Here is a 24130-nt window from a genome sequence, read left to right on the forward strand (position 1 = left end):
CCACTCTTCTCGCACTCAAACTTCAACCTCTGCCTAACAACTCTCCAACCAGCCCCGCAACTAGGCACTGCCTCTCGATTTGACAAGCACACAGAAATTGACAAAAAGCCATGTTGAAAAATCCTCTGTCGGCGCTTTTCCTCCCCTTTTTCTCACTCTCGTTCTTATACTCTGTCAGCACAAGCATGGTCTGGGAGGACAGAAATGGCTTTTTGAGTGACACAGGCTGGCTATGCCATTTGCCTTGTCAACTAGTGAAAGAGGATAGAAAAGGAGGTAGAGACAAATGATGATGGCCTGGCCGTGATTGCCCCGTGCCCCATCTCTCTGTCACTTGCCATCTCTTCCCCTCTGAGGTCATTGAGCCATAATAACGTCGCCACTATGCCGGTAGGTGTAGAAGTGTTTGTCTCAGTGCCTTGGAAGTTTTTTTTTTGTTGTTGTTGTTGGGTTTTTTTTACCCTCCCTTCTTCATCCGCAATAGGCTACGTCCACACGTACCCGGGTATTTTTGAAAACGCAGACTTTTCTATGCGTGTGCACCTTTCGTCCACACGTAAACGGCGTTTTCGGTCACTGAAAACGGAGATTTTTAAAAACGCCTGCCAGGGTGGATATTTTTGAAAACTATTTTTGCATTTACCTGTGGACGAGGAAAACGGAGAAAACGCAGCGTCAAAGGTGTGCGCATTTTTTGCGCCACGTTATTGTTTCAGTGAAATGAATTTCTACGATGGTGGACTTAGACAAAATACTGTTAGTTTTATTCTCTGAAGTGTTTAAATGCTTACATATACACACAGTTACTGTCCCTCCACACAGGACTCTTTTCTGCTTCTATGCGCCATCTTTGTTTACTCTTTCCCACCTAGGCTTTCTAGACTTCTGATTGGCCAACATTTCTACCCGGTTAGGAATATATCGCCACCTGCTGCTTTGGCATGTTCCTAGCAGCGTTTCCCTTCATTTTTGCGTTTACGTGTGGACGGGATTTTTTTTTTTTTTTTAAACAAAAACGGAAAATCTCCGTTTTCAAAAATACCCGTGTACGTGTGGACGTAGCCTTAAAGATTTTTTGTCGGTATGCTGAACACTTTTTCAGTTATTACTTGGAAATGATATCTCTGTTGAAGTGAGAGGAAATTCAAGTAGGTACTGTGGGCCAGTCATAAATAATGAACCAAACCGCCTCACAATTTCTTTCTGTTGATCACCGTGTCTAAGTGTTGCCTGGTCTCGTGGGGATGTTGCTATTGCTGTCAGTCTGCACTCTTTTTCTGTCTTCCATCTAGCCTCCGTTCATCTGTTCTCTGAGGCTGTCATCGTCTACAACTGGCAGTGCTTTAAGATGTCCAGTAGCACCACTGTTTTCCTGACAGATCACTATCATTGCACTCGGTTGTAGTTGGGTCACTGCAGCCACAGAATCATAAATATTTAAAATTCCATTATGAAATCTTAAATTGATTCATAAAGCTGCTGCAAGTGGAATGAAGAAACAGCTGCTCGTGTGATGGATATTACTGCAGAGTATCACTGTAGAGATGTTTCATAAGTCATTGTCTTTTACTTTAACATGTGTGTCATCGCCCATAGTGATAAGCCGCATTGGGTGGAAATAGTAAATGGGATTGATTGAGTGTTGTTAATGAGTCATCTACCCCATAGAGTACATCATCGAGTAAATCGAGCCAGTGCTGAGCTTTTTCTTTGGGGTGGGGGGTGGGGGGGTTCTTCCCCCATGAGTATGTATCCACTGGTAACCACACTGGGGAAAAAAAACACATAGTTTTGTAATGTAGTGGAGGAAAGAGTATTTTTATCAATTGTAAAGCGAGCAGCAATTTACGTGTGTTTGTTTGAAAGCTGAAAAAAAAGAAAAACCTCTGTTTGATTCAATTACAGTTGCATTAAATCATTTTTATGATTAGAGCCGTTACCTGCAGTTTATATTATACAATGAGCTGCACTGGTCAGCTGAACAATATGAGCCACCACTTTAGCGTTTACCTTATATTCTCCTTGTTATTGTTATAGGTTTTTTGAACCTCCTATATTTCTTTGTTGCTATACTGTTCATTGCTCATTGATTGCAGAATAGTGGCTTTACTTCATTGGTTATGCAGTCAAAGGTGTACGTGTGAATGGATCTGCAAGGAAAAACCACGCTGTCATTTTCCGAGGTAATGTGGCTTAATGTGGTCTCCAATCATTTCGACCACCCCTGAATGTGCTCAATGCGGCTTGACTGCTCCCGCCAAGCTTTTCACTGCTTTAGGCAGCGACTTGAAGATTTGAACTGCTGTGGGTTTCCTGTACCCTTGGGTCTTGACAAGCTGAGCATCTCAACACAGAGCACAGTGTGGCTCTGGGAACTAAGTGAAAAATGCTTAAAAACAAAAGGACAATATCCAGTGTTGGCAGAGAGGCTCTTTTTTTGTAAAATCCCTTTAGATCTATTCACAGCTATGGTAGCGACATCATGGTGTTATATTGACAGAAAAGAAAATTGTTGTAAACTAATGATTTTCACAGATGTGTGTGTGTGTGTGTGTGTGCTTTTAACAACCACTCAATAACTTAGAGCTCAGTTCAATTTGTTTCCCCACCTGTACCCTCACGACACCCAGTTAAGGGGAATTATATGATATTAGTAATATTACAAATTAGGGCTGTTCGATATAACGATATATATCGGATGACGATAAACAAACAAACGATAGCGTAAAATGAAACGATAGACGTCTGTCTATCGTTTCATTTTACGCTATCGTTTGTTTCGTGGTGTCGCAAAATAAACTGTTTACGGCAATATTTTTTCATTATTTTGATGGTCACTGTAGTGGCTATATTAATTTCCTAAAGTTCTCTCTTTCTCTTATTTAATATAACCGCATTACAGACGGACAAGCGCTTGTTTTTATGCGTTGTCGTTAGCAACAACGACGGTAAAACCACCTCGTGTCCGCTTGTTTATTTTCCACATAAACCTTTCACAATAAAGCTCAAGATCCTGTTGAGACTTTTCAAAATAAACTGAATCACGTGAAAGATGCAGAGTATTTACGGATGAGAAGCAAAAAAGAGCCGCCAGGTGCTAAAAAATAAACCTTAGACTCAAACGTTAGAACAGGCTTTTCCCCGCAGCACGCTGTGTAATAAATACTCACAAAGAAAACGGCGGCCGTTACAACCTATGTCTAAAAATGTATCGTTTCATGCATCAGTTAAAACACTCGACTCCAGGTATGCGACGCTCAGCTGGAAACACTTCACGCAAGTCGAGCTGCCCGACATTCACAGAATTTACAGAAAATGTTAAATTTTTGTGATTTATATCGTTATCGGACGATAGATGTCTTAATATCGGGATATGAGATTTTGGTCATATCGCACAGCCCTATTACAAATGTAGCTCAATATTCATCGACCAGAGTGCCATGTCCCCCCTTCCTTAAAAATGAGATGGATTGTAGTTATTGCTGTTATTGATTTTAATAACCAGGCTGTTAGGGCCAGTGTGGAGCCTTGCTCTTTCTCAGCTATGTCTTGTGCAATGCAAGGACTGTGCTGTTCTTTCATCTGGATAACAAAGAATCTATAAACTAATTTAGCTACAGGTTTAGCATGATTAGTTTTCCTGACTCTTGCAGTGTTACCTTTTTATCTTCAAGCCCTCTTTGAAGCTGTCGCTTTTATCATATATACTTTGTTACCCCCTTTTTCCCATTACACACAATTCAAAAAAGCACCTCTCCCATTCAAAAATAAATGAATTTCATAGCAAAATGGGTTTTTTTGTTATAAGTACTGCAATATTCATTTGGACTGTAACTGTTTCAGATTGTGGGTTTTGAAAGATTTGTTTGTTACTCAAGGGATCAACCATCCTGACAACATTACTGAGCTATCAGACCAGATTTAGCAACATACACTGATGCTGCACCTTCTTGGGTCATCATTACTCTGGCAACGGTTTTATGCTGCGCAGTATTGCTGACCCTTTGACTGTGTTGGGACCATGGGTTCTGTGATTTGTAACTGTTGCACATGTATTGGCTTTGAGGTGAAATCAAAGAAAAACCATCACAAAGATCAGCGAGCATCATGAAGGCCTGCAGGTTCAAACCAGGCTGCATTTAAATTTCATGCAGTTTTCTACAACCGTTTCATGAATCTGATTAATGTTACAAAAGGCACTATTCGGTCATACATTCACCAAATTCATTGGTAAGATCTACTACTTGTTGAAGGGCTCTTTATGACACAGTAGCTGCCACCATGATAGAATGATGCAAGTCATTCTTTGGTTTCTCATGTGAAGTCGCTGGCAAAAAGATGGATTTGTTTTTGATAATACTTCAGTAAAATGCTATGTGTAGTCAGCAATACACAGTATGATAGTCTACAGTAGATTGTTTTGGAGGACAGCAGCAGATTCTGCCCCGATCGATTCTTTGTTGACCTTTGATTTCTTTCTCTCAGTCTTTACTCTGACACATTTTCTATGAACTGTTAGTTTTTCAAAGCCGTTCTCTAAAAAGAAAAGCTGTTCTTCTTATATTTCTTATATTTCTTCTCCCGAGGCGACGGGAGAAGAAGTGGAGATTTAAGCCTGCAGTTCCATCGATGGTGATGGGGAACGTGAACTCACTGGCTAACAAAACTGACGAACTGGCTTCCCTGGTAAGAAATCAGAAACTGTACAGAGAATGTAGCTTAATATGCCTCACAGAGACGTGGCTAACTAGCTGCATCCCAACAGCTAACGTAGAGCTACCCGGCTTCAGTGTGGCTCGTTTGGACAGAGACATTAAACTTTCGGGCAAGAAGAAGGGAGGTGGATTGGTGATGTACATAAACAACAGATGGTGTAATCCCGGTCATGTTACAGTTAAGGAGACTGCATGCTGTAAGGACGTGGAGTTGCTTGCTGTCAGTCTCCGACCATATTATATGCCGAGAGAGTTTTCGCACGCCATTGTTGTCTGTGTTTACGTTCCGCCACGAGCACTACCGGACGTAGCGTGTGACATCATTCACTCTACAATTGCAAGGCTCCAAACTCAGCATACAGATGCTCTCTTTGCGATCTCTGGCGACTTCAACCACATAACACTGGATTCTACGCTAACGAACTTCTACCAGTTTGTTGATTGCCCGACTAGGAAAAACCGGACAATAGACCTCATGTATGCAAACGTGAGAGACGCATACAACGCCACCCCCCTACCACCACTAGGAAAATCGGATCACAACCTCATTCATCTACAGCCACTGTACATACCAAAGTACAGAGGCTACCTTCTGCCACACGCACTTTCAGGAAGTGGACACCTGGAGCAGATGAGGCTTTGAGAGACTGCTTTGAGTCCACAGACTGGAGTGTATTACAGAATGGAGAAGATTTGGAAGAGGTCACACACTGTATGACCGACTACCTGAACTTTTGTATGGACGTTGTTGTCCCCACAAGAACTGTACGCTGCTTTCCAAACAACAAGCCTTGGATAACCAGCAATGTCAAGACCCTCCTGAATAGGAAAAAGATGGCGTTCAGGGAGGGGAACCAGGCAGAGCTGAGGCGCGTGCAGGGGGAACTCAAAGTCAGGCTGAAAGAGGCCAAGGAGGATTACAAGAAGAAGGTGGAAAAGAAGCTGCAGGAGAATAATATGAAGGAGGTCTGGGATGGAATGAAGACCATTACAGGCCTGGGGAAGAGGAGTAGCAGCTCTGTGGAGGGAGATTTGGACAGGGCAAACCAGCTAAACCACTTCTACAACAGGTTTGACTGCCCTGCTCAAGCCTCAATGGATGCGGCCTGTCCACCACCCCCGGACACTGTTTGCATAACTGCCCAATTTACACCTCCCCTCTCACTCTCAATGCAACACGTACCCCTCCCCCACCGGACCAATGGCAACCCCACACAGACACACTCCCCCTCCCTCTCCACCCCCCGCCTCCTCAGGGTGACCAAGACCAGGGTAACCCCTCACACCTGCCCCTCTCCCTCCCTCCCCCCCCTTCATCACGGCAGATCAAGTCAGGGGACAGTTGAAGAGACTCCATCCCAGGAAAGCAGCCGGGCCGGATGGACTGTGCCCAAGACTGCTTAAGGTCTGTGCTGCTGAACTGGGAGAGCCACTGGAGCACATCTTCAACCGGAGCCTGCACCTCGGGAGAGTCCCAACACTGTGGAAGACATCATGTCTCATACCTGTCCCTAAGAAACCACACCCAAGTGAGCTTAATGACTTCAGGCCAGTCGCGCTCACATCACACCTGATGAAGACCATGGAGAGACTGGTTCTGAGGATACTTAGGCCACAGGTGCGCCATGCACTAGACCCGCTGCAGTTTGCATATCAGGAGAAAGTGGGCGTCGACGATGCCATCTCATACCTCCTACACAGGACACACTCACATCTGGACAAGGGGAAAAGTATAGTGAGAATCATGTTCTTTGACTTCTCCAGTGCTTTTAACACCATCCACCCCCCCAGACTGAGTGATAAGCTCCTGCAGATGGGTGTGGATGCTCACCTAGTATCCTGGATTGGAGACTACCTGACTGAACGGCCACAGTTCGTCAGATTGAAGGACTGCCTCTCCGACACTGTCATCAGCAGCACCGGAGCTCCACAGGGAACAGTGCTCTCTCCAGTCCTGTTCACCCTGTACACTTCTGACTTCTGTTACAACACGGAGTCATGCCACATGCAGAAGTTTTCGGACGACACTGCAATTGTGGGCTGTATCAGGGACGGGCAAGAGGAGGAATACAGGAGCCTGGTGGAGGACTTTGTGCAATGGTGCAGACTCAACCACCTACAACTCAACACTGCTAAGACCAAGGAAATGGTGGTGGATTTCAGGAAGTCTAAGCATGCCCTGCTGCCAGTCACCATCGAGGGGGTCAATGTGGAGGTGGTGAACACATACAAGTACCTGGGAATACATCTAGACGATAAACTGGACTGGTCAGCCAACACTGCAGCAATCTACAAGAAGGGGCAGAGCAGGCTGTACTTCCTGAGGAGGCTGCGGTCCTTCAATGTCTGCAGCAAGCTCCTCAGGATGTTTTACCAGTCTGTTGTTGCCAGCGTCCTCTTCTATGCTGTGGCATGCTGGGGAGGAAGCACTAAGAAGAGGGATGCTGGGCGACTAGACAGGCTGGTAAGGAAAGCTGGCTCTGTTGTGGGAGCTGAACTGGAGTGTATCACTTCAGTATCAGACAAAAGGACTATGAACAAGATACTCAACATCCTGGACAATGACTGTCATCCACTCCACACCACTATCATACAGCAGAAGAGCTTGATCAGCTGGAGGCTGCGCTCCCTGACATGCGCAACAGACAGACTCAGGAAGTCATTTGTACCCAGGGCCATACGACTTTACAATGCTTCACTTAAGGGAAAAGGAGAGTTGGTCTTCTCTGCATAGTCTATCTGCACCGCCACCTTCTAATACATTCACAGGACTTATCTGCCCATATTGTGTATTGTACCTTATCCCTGCACTGCTGCTAGAACTCTTATACTACTATGTTTACTTGCACTAATGCTATTACTCTTATACTAGCCTACTGTTATTCTGTTTTATCTTATTTGCCAATATATTTATACTTGAACTGTTATATTACCATGCGTACACTTTATTCTGTTTTATCTTATTTGCCCATATATTTATATTTATACTAGAACTGTTATATTACCATGTTTACATTTTTTTTTTATTGTCCATATATGTCATTTTTGACCAATGATTGTATCTGACTTGCACTGATGCCATAATTCTTATACTACTGCTGGTTAGTTTTTATATTATTTGCCCATATATTTATATTAGAACTGTTAAATTACTGTGCTTACATTTTATTGTACATGTTGACATATGCACACATTTACTGTTGGTCACTAGATTTTAACCTTGCACTGTTGCACCATTGCATTATTATCCTGACACACACCTCAAACAGGACTGCATCCCCAGCACATTATACGCTTGGCTACTGCTGATTTAGACTGATTTAGATTTAGATTGATTTAGTAATGTTGTTTTGTTGATTGTTGTGTATCATCCTGGTACATTGTAGTGAATGCTGTGTGTGTGGTGTTCTTAAGCTGCTGGAACCTTGAATTTCCCCTTGGGGATTAATAAAGTATCTATCTATCTATCTATCTATCTATCTACTTTCTCAGTGCAGCCAGTCACTTAGACTGTGAACAGAACTCTGGCTTTAATCCTTTTCTCCCCACTTTTTCTTTTTTCCTTTCGAGATGCACGACAGACAGAATCATCAGCATTTAAACTGGGGTATAGTAGACATAACAAAGGCATTAATGCGGTCTGTATGCATTGTTTTTGAAATTCATGCAAAGGCAGAATTGCTCTGACCCTTTGGGGCATTGACATTGGACCTCTGGGAGCATCCTGTATTGTTGGGTGCCAGGACATTAACAGTTTGCTGTGGTGACGTCCACTGTGGGTCAGGCTTGTTCTAGCATATCCTATGTATGCTCAGTTGGATTGGGATCTGGGGATTGTAGAGGGTAGATGTTTCTGAGCGGTTTTTGGCGTATGACGAGGCACGTTGTCCATCTGGGGGAGGCTGACACTGCCTGTGTTTGGAGAAGTGTGGAACATGTTAAAGTAAGATCCACATTAAAGTTGGATCAAGGTTTACATTGATTAAATTATCAATGTTTAACATGTTATATTGTGGCTAATCAAATCATTTCCTACCGCTTATTCGTATCTAGGTGGTAGGGGGCAGGAGTCTAAGTTGAGATGCCACCAGCTCGAGCTCTTCAGGGGAAAGTGAGGCAAGCTGAGAGATATAATCTCTTCAACATACCCTGGGTCTGCTCCTTCGTCTCCTCCCAGTTGGCTGTATCTACTATATTTCCATGAGGCTTCCAGAACCACCTTATTAAATGGCTACTTATGACATAAAATAAATAAAAGTTTTACTGTGTTCTTGTTTTTCTCCATTTTCAACAAATGACACATGGTGTGAAGAGAGTTTGATCTGTGCTTGAAAGGCAAGTGATGCCAGGGCCTAATAACACACTCATAAAAAAATAACATGTAAGACTTCTATGTTATCGTTTCTCCCATCTTTTCAACTTGAATAGTATTAGTATCATGCGGCTTACTATTCCCATGTTTCGGTTTCTCCCATTCAACTCTTTCCACCAGCTTTCCTTCATTCACCTCTATCATTAGAGTAGTGATGCATGGGAAATGTCAGTTATCTATTGATGAAAGGAAAACTCTTTAATTGGCATCAGGCAGGTTTAATGATGGGGATCATGCTTGCTTGCTTGACTGTTAATGGCTCTGGCCATTTGAAAAACTGTTTGACTTTTCCCCAACCTCCTCACCGATAGACAGCAGCCTGCCACTGACAGTGATGCATGGGACCCCCTGAGTCACATTGATCACCCTTGGGAGAGTCAACACACTCACAAAGACGCACACAAACACATTCCTGTCCAGCTGGTATGTTATAGCTCCGATGCAAGCAACCCCAGCCGTGGCTGAAATAGGTCACAACTCCCAAAGAACAAATGTTAACCTTTATTTCTACAGGATGCCGAGTTTGTACGTTGACATTGTAAAGCAGCATAAAGCCCTTTTCAGACATGTACCTCACTTGTCTGTTAAAATGACAGCATTCTTCTATGTTAATGACTTCATGGTTTAATTCAGATATACACAGTAGATGAGGAAGAGAGCCATGCAAAAATATGCATTTTTCTCATACTTGCCTCTCTGTGAACCCTGTCTTCACAGTCCCAGTTCGCCCGAATGATAAAATCTCTGTCCAAGTCAGCCAAAAGGCTGCAAAGGTCCTCTGAAGTCTGCTGATGCCTGGACTTTTTTTCTTGGTCTTTTCTTTCACCGGGGAGTCGTAATCGTGTCCTTTTATGCTTCAGAATCTGGCATCACAAGTTCACCCGCTTCTCCTTAGATTTGAAAGAGATTGACTGTTTGCTTCAGGAACAGGATGTCAGGCCAGGGTGAAGCACTCAAATCTGAAAGACCGGAGCGTACGCTAGTTGATTTCCTGTAGTGCCAGTAAAAGATTTGTTTTCCTCAAAGCAGCTATGTCTATAACTGTAGATGCTGGGCATGTAAGGAAGTAGAGTGAGTGAGTCCCAAAAGTCCTGCTGGCACCAAATTGTTTAGACAGCCAGATTGAGACTCACTTGAGCTCTGCAGTGAGCACTCTGGACAGCAATATCCTGCCAGGGTGAAGCCAATCCTCACCTTACACCAAACAGCAAATTGACTGTTTCTTTCTTTCTTTTAACATGTCCACCTATTTGAAGTTCTTTCACAGAAACAAGTCATTTATAGCTGTCCAAACAAGCCCTTCCTTTTTTGATCCCTTTATTCTGTAGATGTGTATACATATTTAAACAATTAATAATACAGAATCGTTTTTCTGTCATGCCCCTCTTACCCATTTATCCTGACCCTGTGATCTGATAATTATTGAACTAACCTAGTTTGGAATTTGTTGGTGCCAGAGCTTTAGCTGTACAGTCAATAACCCACAGCCATAGGCATCCCACATCAGAAAATGTTTGTTGTTCTCAGGCTACCATTGTCTGTATTACAGCCGTGGATATGTTAAAAAATATCATTAAATAATATACAGAGTAAGTTTAGAAAAAATGTAGCCCATTTATATTTGCAGATATCAATAAAAGAACAGAAGTAACATCAATATGTTTTCGACATTTGATGGTTGGTGACCTATTTTACCCGCTCTTCCTCTTATTACATTTTTTTATGAAGTGTGGACTACGTACAGCATCACTTTGATCACTCACCTGTGTTTGAAATTGGCTGATGTTCTTTTCATGTGAAGATTTCTTTTTTTTTTAAATTATAGGCCCCCATTAACAAAGTATTTACATCTCTGCCTGATCTGTGCCATTAAGCAATCAATAGCGGTTTGTTTAATTCATTCATTTATTCTTGTCTGTCTCTCTTGCTCTCTCTCTCTCTCTGGCTGTCTTTTTTTAAAGGTGATCTATATTTATAGATTTCTCCTGGAACCAGTTAGCTTTTTCCTCTCCTGATTCCACCACAGTAACCCGCTAACATACATAACCTGTTTTAAACTCAGGGAACCTTTGTGTGTACCAGTGGATAGGTTTTAAACACTAAAAAGAGGTTTCTTTTCTTAAAATTGCCTCATTTATCTGTAAAGAACTGTAGTAGGATTGCCTGCCAAAAAAAAAAAGAGAATTTAATTTGAGGGTTTTGCAAATTCCCCTGTTTCCCAGGCATGCTGTGTTGCTGTTTCCCATTAACAGCAGTTTATGGACCTGCCGTGTACTAACAGTAATGGACTAAGGAATAATTTTTTACAGGTTGACGGTGGCCACAACACTAGAGACATGATGCTAGCACATCCTAGCATGTTTACAGCTTATCCACACTAAAAATACTAATCCCAGGTGTCTCATACGTACTTGCGCTCGCACATGTTAAAGTTCCCTTTTACATGCTGTTGCTTTAGTAAGTAATCACAACTATAAAACATATTATGTGTAGTTTAACCTAGTAGCAGTTTTTCATTATTTGTCGACAGCTGGGTTCAGTTAGCAGTTTTGATAAATGACCTCCTCAAACTGTATACCTTTATGAAACTTTAATTGAGGTGTAAATCTGAACAAATTTCTGTGTGTATGTCTGGCTTGGGCGTGCACATGTGCCATATAAGCTCCTTGTGCCCTCTTAGAAAAATGATCAATATAAGCGGGAATGCGTGGGGAATTATTGAGAGATGATGGACTTTTGTTGGATTGGGGTGCTCTACCCACAAATGGAGTCTTCACGCAAGAGTGGGCTCGGAGCACTGAAGCTGACCAATTCAAAGCTTGGCTTTTTCTCCTTAAATCCTCATGTGCCCATGAAAAGGACAGTTTGTCCTTTTCATGTGACATTCATGACTCTGAATTAAGTGTCTGAAGGCCGTGATTTCTTTTAAGTGAATAGGGAAGGTTTGGAATATGAAATAAGGTATAGGGATTATCTGATTACTCCTTTCCCCCCTGCCCACTTTGCACCTCAATGTAGGGCTTAGGACCACTCATTGCTCTAAGAAGGTTTGATGTTTTTGCCCCTGCACACAAAGGAGAACACACATACGTGCGCATTACACACCTCCGCATCACTTCTTCAATCTTCACCAAGGCTCAGTTTGATAGATGGCTTATTCTGCTGGATGAGCAAAGGGTATGTGGGAGTGACTTAAGTGTTCCTTTTTGTTTCTAACACAGATTCTATCCATTTGCTCGTCTCATTTTTTCTGAGTCAAGGTCACGAGGGACATTAAAAGATATGTGGACAAAAAGTGATGCTATTAATCAATGTTACAGTAGCATTGCTACTTAAGAACTATTGATTGTTTTTTTTTTTGTTTTGTTTGTTTTTTGTTTCGTTAATTTTTTTCTCCCCCCCCCTCATGAATATATTTTATAGATACAGACACTCAGAGACTTGAGAGTCTGCAGCTAAGTGGTAGAGTACTACCAGTATAAAAGCAACCACCTTCTAGTGGCTTAATGAAAATAAAGAAAGACATTCCTAAATGTCTGCCAGTTTGTTTTTCCGGTGTTCTGTGCATTACAGAGCCCTCTTTGATAAGCAGACTTTTTGACTCGTTTTCTTCTCTGGCAGCCGCTCACACACGGCAGCGGCGGCCTAGAGTACACTCTGAACATACACTATATTTGTTACTGACAAAGCCTCAGGCTTTAAACTTTTATGACCAAAACTGGTAATTTCACTCATAAATTTAAATCTCTATGGTGATAACTGTGATCTCAGTAATTGGATCATGCACTAAAACTGAGATGTAAGTTGTGACAGAGCTGCTGTCAGTGATGATTGAAAGCTCTGACTAGTAGATTATTCTCTTGTGTGCCTTGCATAAATGCCTACAGGAAGCTGTTTTGGATGCATAGCACATAATGCATTGCTAAAACAAGCTTTTTACGCGCCACGTTCGATCTCATGGGCTCTAAAACGGCTCACAGAGAAATGGGCACACCCTGTTCTCTGTACCTTTTGCTTATTTAGCCACTGGCATTTTTCCCTCCAGGTGTTTAAAACATCTTTTGTTTGAATCTCTTTGCATGCCAGGTTTTAAATTGCCAGCCCACTGTATTCCTTCATTTTCTTTTTAGTGTGGGTTTGGCCCTGACATGATGTGTCACCAACTGCGGTTTAGTTTTGTGTTGTTGTTTTTTTTCTCCTCACTTTCAAACAGCTAAGTGAATTCAATCTTCTGCAGTTTTAAAACACGCCCTTGGGCCATGGTTTCACTTCAGTTGTACCAAATGGCTTTGTGTTTTGTACTGGTCAACGAGTGCGCATGTGTATTTACTTGCGCACACACACACACACGCTTAGCTTTGTGCGTATGCGTAGTTTGCTTTTTCTCTTTTCTGTCCACTGTGTCGACACAATCCCAGCGTTTATGAGATTACCAGAGCCCATTTGTGTTCCGACGGGAGCCATCTTGGCTCAGATGAGGCCTCCGCTGGGAACCATCTGGGCTCTACTCAAAGCAGTTTCCAGTCCGCCTCCCCTGTCCTCTCCACATTGTGACCAAAGCTATTTAGTTTGAAGGAAAGAAGAACTTTGAATTCTGTCTGTGTCTTTGTAAAACTCTTGATGCTTTAGATCAAGCTCCAAAGCTCGTGGGTGGCAATGTTCCTCCACACAAAATACAGATAATGAAATATGTTGGTTGCAGGAATCATTACATGATCATTTCTATAAAATGTATCGACTTCATGTAAATAATAAATTATTCTATAAATTGACAAAAACATCAAAAAGTCCTCTGACAAGTTGATAGATTTCAAAACAGTCTAAGATATTTGATCCTCACTAATGCTAAGTAAGGCATTTCAGGTAAAGGTGAATAACAGATGAGAGTATTATTATAAAAAATAACAATCTAAAGCAGAATGCGAAGACAAGGTGGCGATGGATTCTCATAATTGGCATTGACTGTTCAATGGATAAAGGAGCTGTTATTGTTCCATTTTTCTGCTCTGTAGTGCTGTGTGCCACATATTGCACTAACGGTAGTATTAGGCTTCAATCCTGCCATTGATTTTAAGCCTCTTTTATCTCTGCCCCCCTGCCTGGTGAAATGTCACTTCAGTTTTACATATGCTTTCAAGTTTTTGTGGTCACTCAATATGCGCATTTGCTGTTTATTTTGACTTCAGTCAGGGAATAACATTCTTAATAATCATTTTCTATTGATTGACTAATTAAAGTTGAACTGTCCGGGCATAGTCCTTTTGATTATGACAGGCTGGCGTGTGTGATTGTAGCCTGCTGTCTTTGCTGGTGCTTTCCATTCAGCTCGTGTATCCTGTAATATTACTGACATTTCTCAGTAGGTCTGTTTGGTGGTTATTAATGCTGTGTGCTGTTACAGCATCCCTGTAGGCAAAGACAAGAGTCATCTTGTCGTCATCAGCTCAGGCAGGCTCATTTTCTTTGCATAAGGTTGGCAGTATGTGGTAAATGAAGTTTCCCATGTAAGTGGTCCAGGAAAGCACACAGACGAATTTGTTGTTGTGACTGAAAAATTGTTTTCTTAGGATCACTTTTTTCCCTTTTTCTTTTTTTTAACATCAGTTCTCGTTACAGATGGTTGATCAGACTTACTCGACTGTGTATTTTCTTCTCACGTTGGTGATATTCATCACATTTCTCTAGTTTCTACACGGCCTGGAGAATTATATTTTCCTCCAAAATATGATAATTAGAGAATAATTGTGGATTATGATTCTCTAAGGCAATAGAACATTCCAGTTTATAATTCCCCCCCTGTGGAAATATTATTCTATCTCTTAGTGTGCCTGTCTTTATAGCTCAGATCGAGATATTTTTTCATAACTGAATGTTTGCTAGAATCTCCTGCCAAGTAAAGGACTGGTCAGAGTTAAAGAAAAATGGGTAGCCACAAGGCTTTCATTCATTCTGTTGAGCACACTAGAGTTGCCCTCGTATCTCCTGGTTTGTGTTTTTTGTTTTTTTCCCCATAGCGAGCATAAACACTCTTTGCTTTGGAGCTTTGCGTGCTCCGATCACATCTTCTAGACAACTTCTAGTCGAGTTTCTATTTTTCCTTCAAATTGGATTTTTTCCCAGCTATGAGTGTTGCTTTTAGTTGTCAGCATTGTTGTATTTTTGTTTTTGCATTCGCTGCGTTAATGGAAGCTGGTAACAGTTAAGTTGGCTCTTTTCTTCCAGCACTCGCCCACTTCCCCATTTGACATTTGGATGCTCAGAGGACCGGTGCTGCTCTTATAGCCTAGTTATGTAACTGCTTCTCCACTTAGAGGAGAAAAAAAAAAGATAAAATGGGGTTAGTATCTGAGATGGCAGCGAGGAAGACAGAAAGACAGTAATGAAGATTTTACAGAGGCGGATGAGGTGCGAGTGAATTTGGACTCTATTGCTGTCATGACCTGGGAGGGCAGGCCAATGTTTTAGCTGCTTGTTTTACATGTTAAAAACAAGTACTGCTATATTTTTATTAGTTGGTAGAAAACAGGTTGTTTTCTGTAAATATGAAATTGTTCAGGATAGTTTGCCAAGTTTGAAAACAAGAGCCTCATTGATATGCCACTGTACCAAGTGGTGTTAGATTACATTATATCGCTTTTGAACAAACTCTTGATGGAAACGCTTCAGAAAGTGGAAATACGTGTCCCACTGTTATATGAATAGCTTGTCAATTTTATGCTTAATAAAAGAACAGATTATACATTCAGTAATAAAAGCTTCTTCTTTTTTTAACTTCAGCTGAGAACAAGGCAGAGCAGTTTACAAACTTAATTCCCCTCAGATTTCCCTTGTGACTGCAGGGCTAAGCAGTCCAAGTCTTAATCGCTTGACTACGTCCTATCTCCTCAGCACACCTGCCCTCTCACTTTCTCGCTGACTTTAGGCTTTAGAGTAAAGAAAAATGCTATTGATTTTTTTTTTCCGCCCTTTTTCTTTCGTCTCACGGTCGTCCATCATTTATGAAACAAAAAGTAATGAATAGATAATTAGCCTGAATAGGCAGAATTTGGTTATAGTCCATCACGGGCAATGTTGTGAAATCTTTCCTACTTTGTCAGCAGGGTTAGCTAATTTGGGTGCCCTCATTTGTTTACTTAAGGGAATGGCAACTTAGCTGTCACTAATTGAAAATGATTTGCGTTGTTTAAAAAAAAAAAAAATAGGATGAAGAAATGTGGGCTCTTAATTAAGGTTGAAGTGCATATGCAACACTAATTTAAAGCCTCTAATAGCCTCCACTGTTTGTGCAGGCCAATCACAGGCCCAGTGGTTTCTAAATAGACACATTATTGAAAGCTGACAGTCATGCTTAATTGAAAATGTCAAGCACTCAAGTTATTCTGAAAGTGCAGTAAGACGAGCAGTCGCTGCTGGGGCGGGCGGAGGTTTCTCTGGTTATAAAAGTACCGACCAAGATCAGACTCGCTGGGAAGTCCACAACAGTGGAATGAAACAGGATCTGCGTGTGTGTGTGTGGGGGGGGGTACTGAATCAATAGAAAGCTCACAGGTCTTCATTGATGTTTCTATTTAAGAACAGTGATGTTTCCTCAGGGGGGACCCCCTCCCTCCCATTGCTGTAAATGAATCTCAAACCTAATCTTGATACAGAACATTAACTGAGCCTGTTTTCTTCCTCTCGTTCCTCCCTCCCCTCCCCCTCCTCCTCTTGTGGTTTTCCAGGTGGAAGTTGAAGTGGAAAGCATGGACAAAGCAGGGAACTTCATTGGCTGGCTGCACATTGAAGGTGTGAATCTGTCTGTGGCACTGGTAGAAAATGCTCTATCCAAGGTGCACTTCACAGCGGAGCGCAGTGCCTACTACAAAACCCTGGTTGCAGCAGAGGAGGGGTGCCGACAGAGGAAAGAGAAGGTAGGTTTCATTTAGATGCTACAAGAGCTCTACTGCACAACCTACAAAACAATGACTAGAGTCCAAAATGGCATTAAACTGGCCCTCACAAAGCTTTCAAATGTTAATTGCACAGTAAACTTCATTTAACCAAAGCTAGCTATCTTTAGGTTCAATATTGCTGATGGACATAAATCTCAACATGTCATCTGGCATAGCAGCAGCATCGATGCTTACTTGACTGGCTTTCCCATCTCTGAGCCATAGTATCTTAGGTCTGCCTGCCTGTGGCCATATTGTATTGTGTCCATGTGTGGGCTATTTCTTCCATCACAAATCCAGCAGTTCTTTTTTTCCGCCTTCAACATCAGTGCCAGTAATACATTTATTAGTAGAGTTTAAGGTGCTGTCTGGAGAAATGATAATCCTTCAGAAGTGAGTGGAGAAAAATAAAAAGCTTTTTGTTCAACTAATGCTGAGAAATTGCACCAAGTCAACCCCGGTGGCAATATAAATGTGACTAAAGTGCATTAATAAGATGCAGTGCTAAAAGTTAAAGTTACAGTGTTCTGAAAATACTCCATCTGCTTTTGCAAATAGCCACATATTTGCAGTTATCATTGAAGCTGTCTTTTCTCAGTGGGAAATCTGTGATGGATAGAGGCCTCTCTCACAGTGATCCTGATCTCGCCCTGCATTTTCATTATGGCTCCGCGACTCACCCCTGGCAGATGCACGAGGTGCCCAGCCAGCTGTCATCATTGTCCTCTTTCTCTCTATCTGTGTAACTTATTTCTTCTGCTCATGCCTCTCCTCCTCTCTCTCTTCCACTTACGTCCACCTATTTGGGTCCTTGAGGAGACGCAAATGCATCTTTTCCCCATATAAATGTGATGTAGTGCCGGAGCCAAGAAGGGGCTGTGTTCTTTTTCCCCTCCTCTGAATCTATCATGTTCACAGTGAGTGTGTTCCTACTCTTGTGTCTTCCCTGCTCTCAGCTCTCCTCTTTTTCTTCCAATTACTCTCTGTCTAGGTCTTCCATTTCTCACAACTCTGAATAGAGTGGTGCGCAGGTGAACCTTTTGTCTGGCATTTAAAAAAAAAAAAGAGGCGAAAAAAAAGGAAAAACATCTTGCCAGTGATGTGAGCACACAGACGCTGCCATGTTAAATCTAACTGCAGCATGAAGGCGCATTCCTGACACCTCCGATAACAATTTCACTACCGGTTTCTAAACCCCCTTGCAGTGTTGAGACAGATTGACTTTCACCACAAGGTTTTGACTTGAGCTAACCTGAGTGCGGACAGGGCCGTGAGGAAAGGCAACAGAATGGGGCCTGAATTGACCAGACAGACGGTGATTATGTTTGATGTTAGTTTGCCAAAGGCACCGGTGGACAAATCAACCACAGCCTGATTTGTTTGTGCATGTGTGTAGTGGAAAGTGTGTTGTGTTAGCAGGGCACGGGGCAGTTAGTTGTATTTGTGTGTGAATGCATACTATGCAACTTGAAGGCAGATAAGGTGGGACTTGGTGTTCTAATTAACCCATAGAGACCATCTTGAGGGGGAAAAAAAAGCTAAGAGCATGCATTTTTTTTCCATGCCTTTCTTTCTCTTTTGAAGTTAAGGTAGTTGGTCTTTGTGTGTAGGCTGAGGCTTGGTAGGGTATCTTGTATCCCTTCCCATCGCCCTCCCTCTTTTCCTCTTTTCTCATTGCCCTCTCTTTATTGTCCCTGCGGCTGTGGATATGGAAGACATCATTGGTACTGCTGCGTCAGGCGTCTCTCTGAGAAAACAAGGTTGTCGTAATGAAGAGGGTCCCATGTGTGCGTGTATGCATGCACACACTCATTAAGAAAAGCGTTGGTGGTCCAGCAGGACATCGAGGGGGAGGGACTGAGGCTTGCTGCAGTAGCATCCTGAACCAAAACTGCTTAGTTCGAGTGACTTAAGCGAATATGAGATTTTGCTACAATGAGGCCAATGGGACAAAGCGATTGTCTTCTAAATGAAGCCTTCCAAAGGGTTTGGAGAAGACCCCTTTTCTCAGAGCTCAGCGCATTTCGATCTTGCACATCAGCATCTCTTGGAACAATATCTGGAACAGTCCTGGGAGCAAATCCATCTCACGCAACATGCAGAAGGCTTAAGTTGTAGACCTGGACCTTCTCCAAAGCCTGTTTCCCCATTACATTTATTTGTGCCTCGGCTATTGTTTACATAAATCTCTAAAGTGTGTCCCCCTGTAAGAATTATCATCACGCTATCAGCACTAACATTCCCATAATTCAGTGAAAAAGACAGACCCAGGAACACAGTCTAAACTTATCTTGTGGTGTTTTAACAACGATTTGATCGCTGCCAAGCCATGGTCACGCCCCCTCCTTAAATCTCCTCCGTGGTTTAACAAAGTAGTCTGGTGTATATTCAAATTCTCCTTTGGTTTTAAAAACAAACTCTCGCGCAGCAGTCATCTGTGTAAACAAGACTCATTGCAAAGAGAGTGCATTTTGTCATTGTAATAAGACAGATCTCTTTGCAGCTAGTCATATTATGTTCCACTATTATCTTTCTGCAGCTCAGAGAAATGAATTGTACAAAAAGGTAGTTTGGCTCGGTGGATTGGTAACAGCAGAGTCTTTGACTGGGGAAATGTTGGCTGTAGCTTTCATTGAAGTTCCCTAAAGACTGAACAGGTGTGGGAGCTGGCTCGTCGATATGTAGTTGTGCCTCGGGACTTTCCGATTTCAGAAACAGAAAAATGAAATAAAATACTTAGAAATTAAGAGATGGGTTCACGAGAGGGGAAATCAATTTAGACTCCCAGAAGCTCTTGGCTCTGCTCTGCTAGTCAGAGCTCTTCGCAGATGTGCAGTGTTGTTGTTTTTTTGTGTGTATTTATTTGTGAATATTCTATTAAGGCCCACCTTTACTTAAAAAAAAAAAAAGGCAACCAAGTAGCTATAAAATGGACGAGGACAGAAACATGTTCGTAATTGGAGTGGCCTCATTATGAAAAGATGAATCAACAATCAGTGCTCAATGATAAAGTGTGCTTTCTGTTGGGCAAGCGGTTTTTTTCCCCTTTTCTTTGCTGCTATAATTACCCAACCTTGAAGGAGATTAATACACTCCGATGGCTCTCAGAGTGGGTAAAAGAAGATAGAAAAGAAAAGGCGTGGAAAAAAAGGGCAAAAGAGGATATGACAAACCCTGTTAAAGATATTTCATGTCATAGGAATCTTCTCCTTTCATCACTACCCGCCCCTTTCCTTCAGTCCTACTTGGCCCTCTTCACAGACCACTCTCCTTCTTTTAATCTCTTCTGTTTTCTCACATCCTTACCCTTCCCTCTGCTTTTTTTTCTTGTCTCTGTCCTTCAACTAATAATCAAATTCCAGTCATGCCCCTGGCATCTTTAGATGCTTTACAGTTTTTGGATCATGCGGGACAGTTCCTTGGCCTGGACTCTGTTCAGAATGAATCAGGACCTGCAGCACTTGTACCCTTTTCGAAGGGGGAAAAAAAACTTTGGAAACATAAACCCAGGATCTGGTGCTGCCGTTCCTAATACTTCACCCGTCCATCAACAGCACCCGTCAAAAGCACTTGAAGCAGCATCATTCTGACAGTGAGCCAGGTGACGTGTCCTTGGAGCAGCCTGATTGAAGTACATAATCTTGTTTCAGCATTCTTTTCTTTTTCTTTTTTTCTTTTCACCCCCAAGTGGTCCCCAGACTTGCAAGTCCAGCCGACTTAGCTGTCACTTTGCCAAAGGCCCTGTTCACAAGCATAGATTACCACATGACAGATCATCCGTTTTTACTGTGCAAAGCAGATCACAGAACTCGAATTTGCTGCTATTGGCTGACTAACATTGTTTGCATGTCTGATTATATTGGTACACTGCAATTTTCTAGATCTTTATTTTGTTTCAGTTGCTTCTTGCTTACTCTGAAAGGTCAGTTGGTAGCTCACAGTGGAAGCCAAACATCTCAGTGTGCTTTTTTTGTGAGTTGGGTTTTTTTTCTCCTGTTTTCAAAGACGGTGCAAAAACCTGTCCCTGTCTTGCTTTCTAAGCTGTGTCTTCTCTGCAGTCAGCACATCACACACCTGGCTAAACAGGAACACACTGTGGATGAATCAAGATAATTGGGCTTTTAGCAAAGCTAATTAGCTTCTGTCCCTGAGTTCATGCTGTAGGAAGTTTACCTCTAGTTGGCTGGATTCACTCAAAGGATTTATATGGTTAGCATTCTGTTGTTTGTTTGCATACAATTCTAGATGCTGTTGTTGTATATTTCCCTTTCAGTGGAATTAGATAAAATGTGTGGATTTAAAAAAAAAATGCTGTAGTGTGAATGATTTTTTTATCACCTATGTACCATGGTAATTCTCAGTCTTCTGTTAATAATCTACATAAAATTTCATACTACTGTCCTTGTTTGGTTTCCATGGATGACAGTCCCTATTCTATTAATACCACGCTCAGTGCTTTCTTAAGCCCTGAAGCCAGTGAAATCCTTCCAGGGTTGAAATCTTTTTCTTTTTTTTTATTTCCTCTATCCTTTCACATTTTCTTGGCCTCTCATAGTGAAATAACCTATGGCAGCCACCAGGCAATATAATGGAAAAACGCTGGGGATTAACATTAAAGTAAGGTCATCTGTGGAGTCTTGAAGTGAAATAAATTTGGTTCATTCTATGGCTGACTCTAAAATTGTTTCTCAAATTTAGGTCTTTTTTTGCCAAATCCCTTTGCTGCTCTCGCAAATTATTTCCTCTTAACTTGAGCCATTTTTGGTCCGAGTCCCTGGCTGTCATGTCTCTGCAAAGAGAGTTTTTGGCTAATGTGAAATAATTAGTGCCGTTACATTCCTCTCACAAGTTGCATTAGAGTGTGTAAAGAATTAAAATATAATGGCATTTGGAGGCACACGGAATGATTGCACAACTGTATTACCATTCCAGGCATACCTCTCCGCCATCTCTCCAATGTATTGCTTACTGCTGTCATTGTTGCCTTGTGATTTAACAAATGAAGGCTGTGTGGCGTTGAGACGGGAACAATGACCATGATATGGGCAATCACAGAAAGTGATACTTCCTTAATGACTGGGCTCGACACCTGTCCAGACCATTTGAGAAAGAACGGGAATGGCAGCTGAGGAAACTGCTTCTCGGGCCTGGTTAGAAATGACATACCTCAGCTGTGTTTCAGGGAAGTCATTATTACCGGGCTGATGTTTTAAGATTTTCTTGCCACTTTTTTTTTGAGTCCCTTCTTTTTAGTCTAGTCCACTATCTTGCCTGTTTCTTAATTATGTTAAAATCCATACTCTTTGTTGTCTCGGTGGTTGGAATTCGCTTCTTTTCTAAATGTCTCCTGTAATCCCACAAAGGTTTCTTTTATTAAAGATTATACCTGAAGACTTTATTCCGTACCGTATGGATTTGCATTTCTTCATCTCTGATTTCTTGTCTTCTTTGTGTGCAGTATACTTTCTGCCTCGGGACTGCGATAGGATAATGAAATAATTGAAAATCTTTACTTATGTAGCGCTGTGTAATATATCTTTGCAGCTTGTGGGATATCGTGAAGGTCATGAGTGCGTACAGCTTGTTTGCATTTCCTCGGCTGCTTTTGGAACGATTTCAGAAGAGTCCATTACGAGAATTTCAATGGGTGAACTTGAATGAAAGGCACTTTGTCTGGTCGTATGCCACAAATGCCAGAAAACATCCTCATTTTAATTTGAGACAGTTTTACCTCAGGCACTGTTGGTTATGAGGCAGTACCTCCCCCCCCCCTCTCTTTTTATTGTTTCTTCTTTTTTTTACTCTGTTTAAAGGCCTCAGATTTATACTAAAGACTTTGAGGAACGCATTGCATACAATGTGCAGCTCATGCATAATGCAGGTGTTTAAAGACCTGGGTGAGCACCGAGACATGTTATGTACCGGTAAATCACAGAGGTGAACAGTACATTTTCAATCTGCAGTGCTGGTTGAAAGTAAAAATGGGATGTCATATATAGTGAAAACAGAATACAGTGATTTACAAATCATTTAAAATCTAGTATTGTTTTTCTATCTATATGATACATAAAACAATGTACAGAGGCTCTTTTAATCACCCAAAAAATAAATAAACAAATAATGGAAGAATGAAAGCAGGGGCAGTGGTGACATCTCAAAGATAGTGGGCCAGGAAACCATTATGTCACAGGCAATTTGCATTTTTTTGCCCTTTAAGAGATGAGTAGCTAAAACTGTGCCAAAAGTCACAGTGCATCATCTCACCCGTGGGCAAACTATTGATGCAAGTCTAGCTTGTGCTGGAAATATATCGTCCACAGAATTAAAAAGTCCAGCACAACAGCACTCCCTTGTCCGATAACTGCTATACCCCAAGGACCCTGCTTCTCTCACCATTACGTCCGTTGCTTGGAACACAGTGTTTTAGCTGCAAGTAGCAATGAACAAGTTAGTACAGTTTGATGACTCATGGTGCAGCAGTCCTCAGCCTACTGTGGGCAAATCACCTTTTGTGCCGTCATTCTGGAAATCAGATGTGTTTTGTGCTCCATTCACAAAAGGTGTTCATGTTTTTAGGACCATTATACACCACAATGCATCTGTACTAAAAACTAACCAAGTGTGGGCTTGGATAATAACTGGAATCATATAAACAGGCCTCAGAGCAGGGGTGTCAAAACTCCTTTTAGTTCATGGTCCACTTGCAGCCTAATTTGATCTTAAGTAGGCCGGACCAGTAAAACTATTTTCTAATAACTTGCATGTTCTCTTCCTTTTAGTGTGATGAAGTTTAAGTTCATTCTGAAAACATTATGTAAACTGTCCATTTATAAAACTCAAGATAAACAGGCTCAGATATTTCTTTTGGAAAGGGAAAACATCTCAGTGTTTTCACATTACAAAGAAATGCTGCTGTAATCAATCAAAGAAGCCGTCATCACTGCTTCCTGGGATTAACCACACTCTTAGAATTAAATCTGTAAAACTACATTTAAAAGTACTGGCAGCTCGTTACCGTGAATTTGTGCCATAATTTAAAAATGTAGAGTGAGTGGGGAGGCAGACAAACGTGTGATGTTTAATGCTTTTAATTACAATTTATTTAATTGTAT

General features: G+C 41.7%; 1 protein-coding gene across 2 annotated transcripts in view; it reads left to right on the forward strand.

The window, feature by feature from the left end:
* Positions 1-24130, forward strand: part of snd1 (staphylococcal nuclease and tudor domain containing 1) — a 182258-nt gene that overhangs the window by 102645 nt on the left and 55483 nt on the right. The window contains exon 17 of one of the 2 annotated variants that reach the window (XM_003444948.5): positions 16809-16997. In XM_003444948.5, coding sequence (XP_003444996.1) covers positions 16809-16997 — 189 coding nt within the window. Of the gene's footprint in view, positions 1-8768; positions 8989-16808; positions 16998-24130 lie in introns of those variants that run through there. The other variant, XM_013271202.3, reaches the window with a different exon arrangement.

The sequence above is a fragment of the Oreochromis niloticus genome, linkage group LG17 (genome assembly GCF_001858045.2).
Source record: "Oreochromis niloticus isolate F11D_XX linkage group LG17, O_niloticus_UMD_NMBU, whole genome shotgun sequence".
NCBI lineage: Eukaryota > Metazoa > Chordata > Actinopteri > Cichliformes > Cichlidae > Oreochromis > Oreochromis niloticus.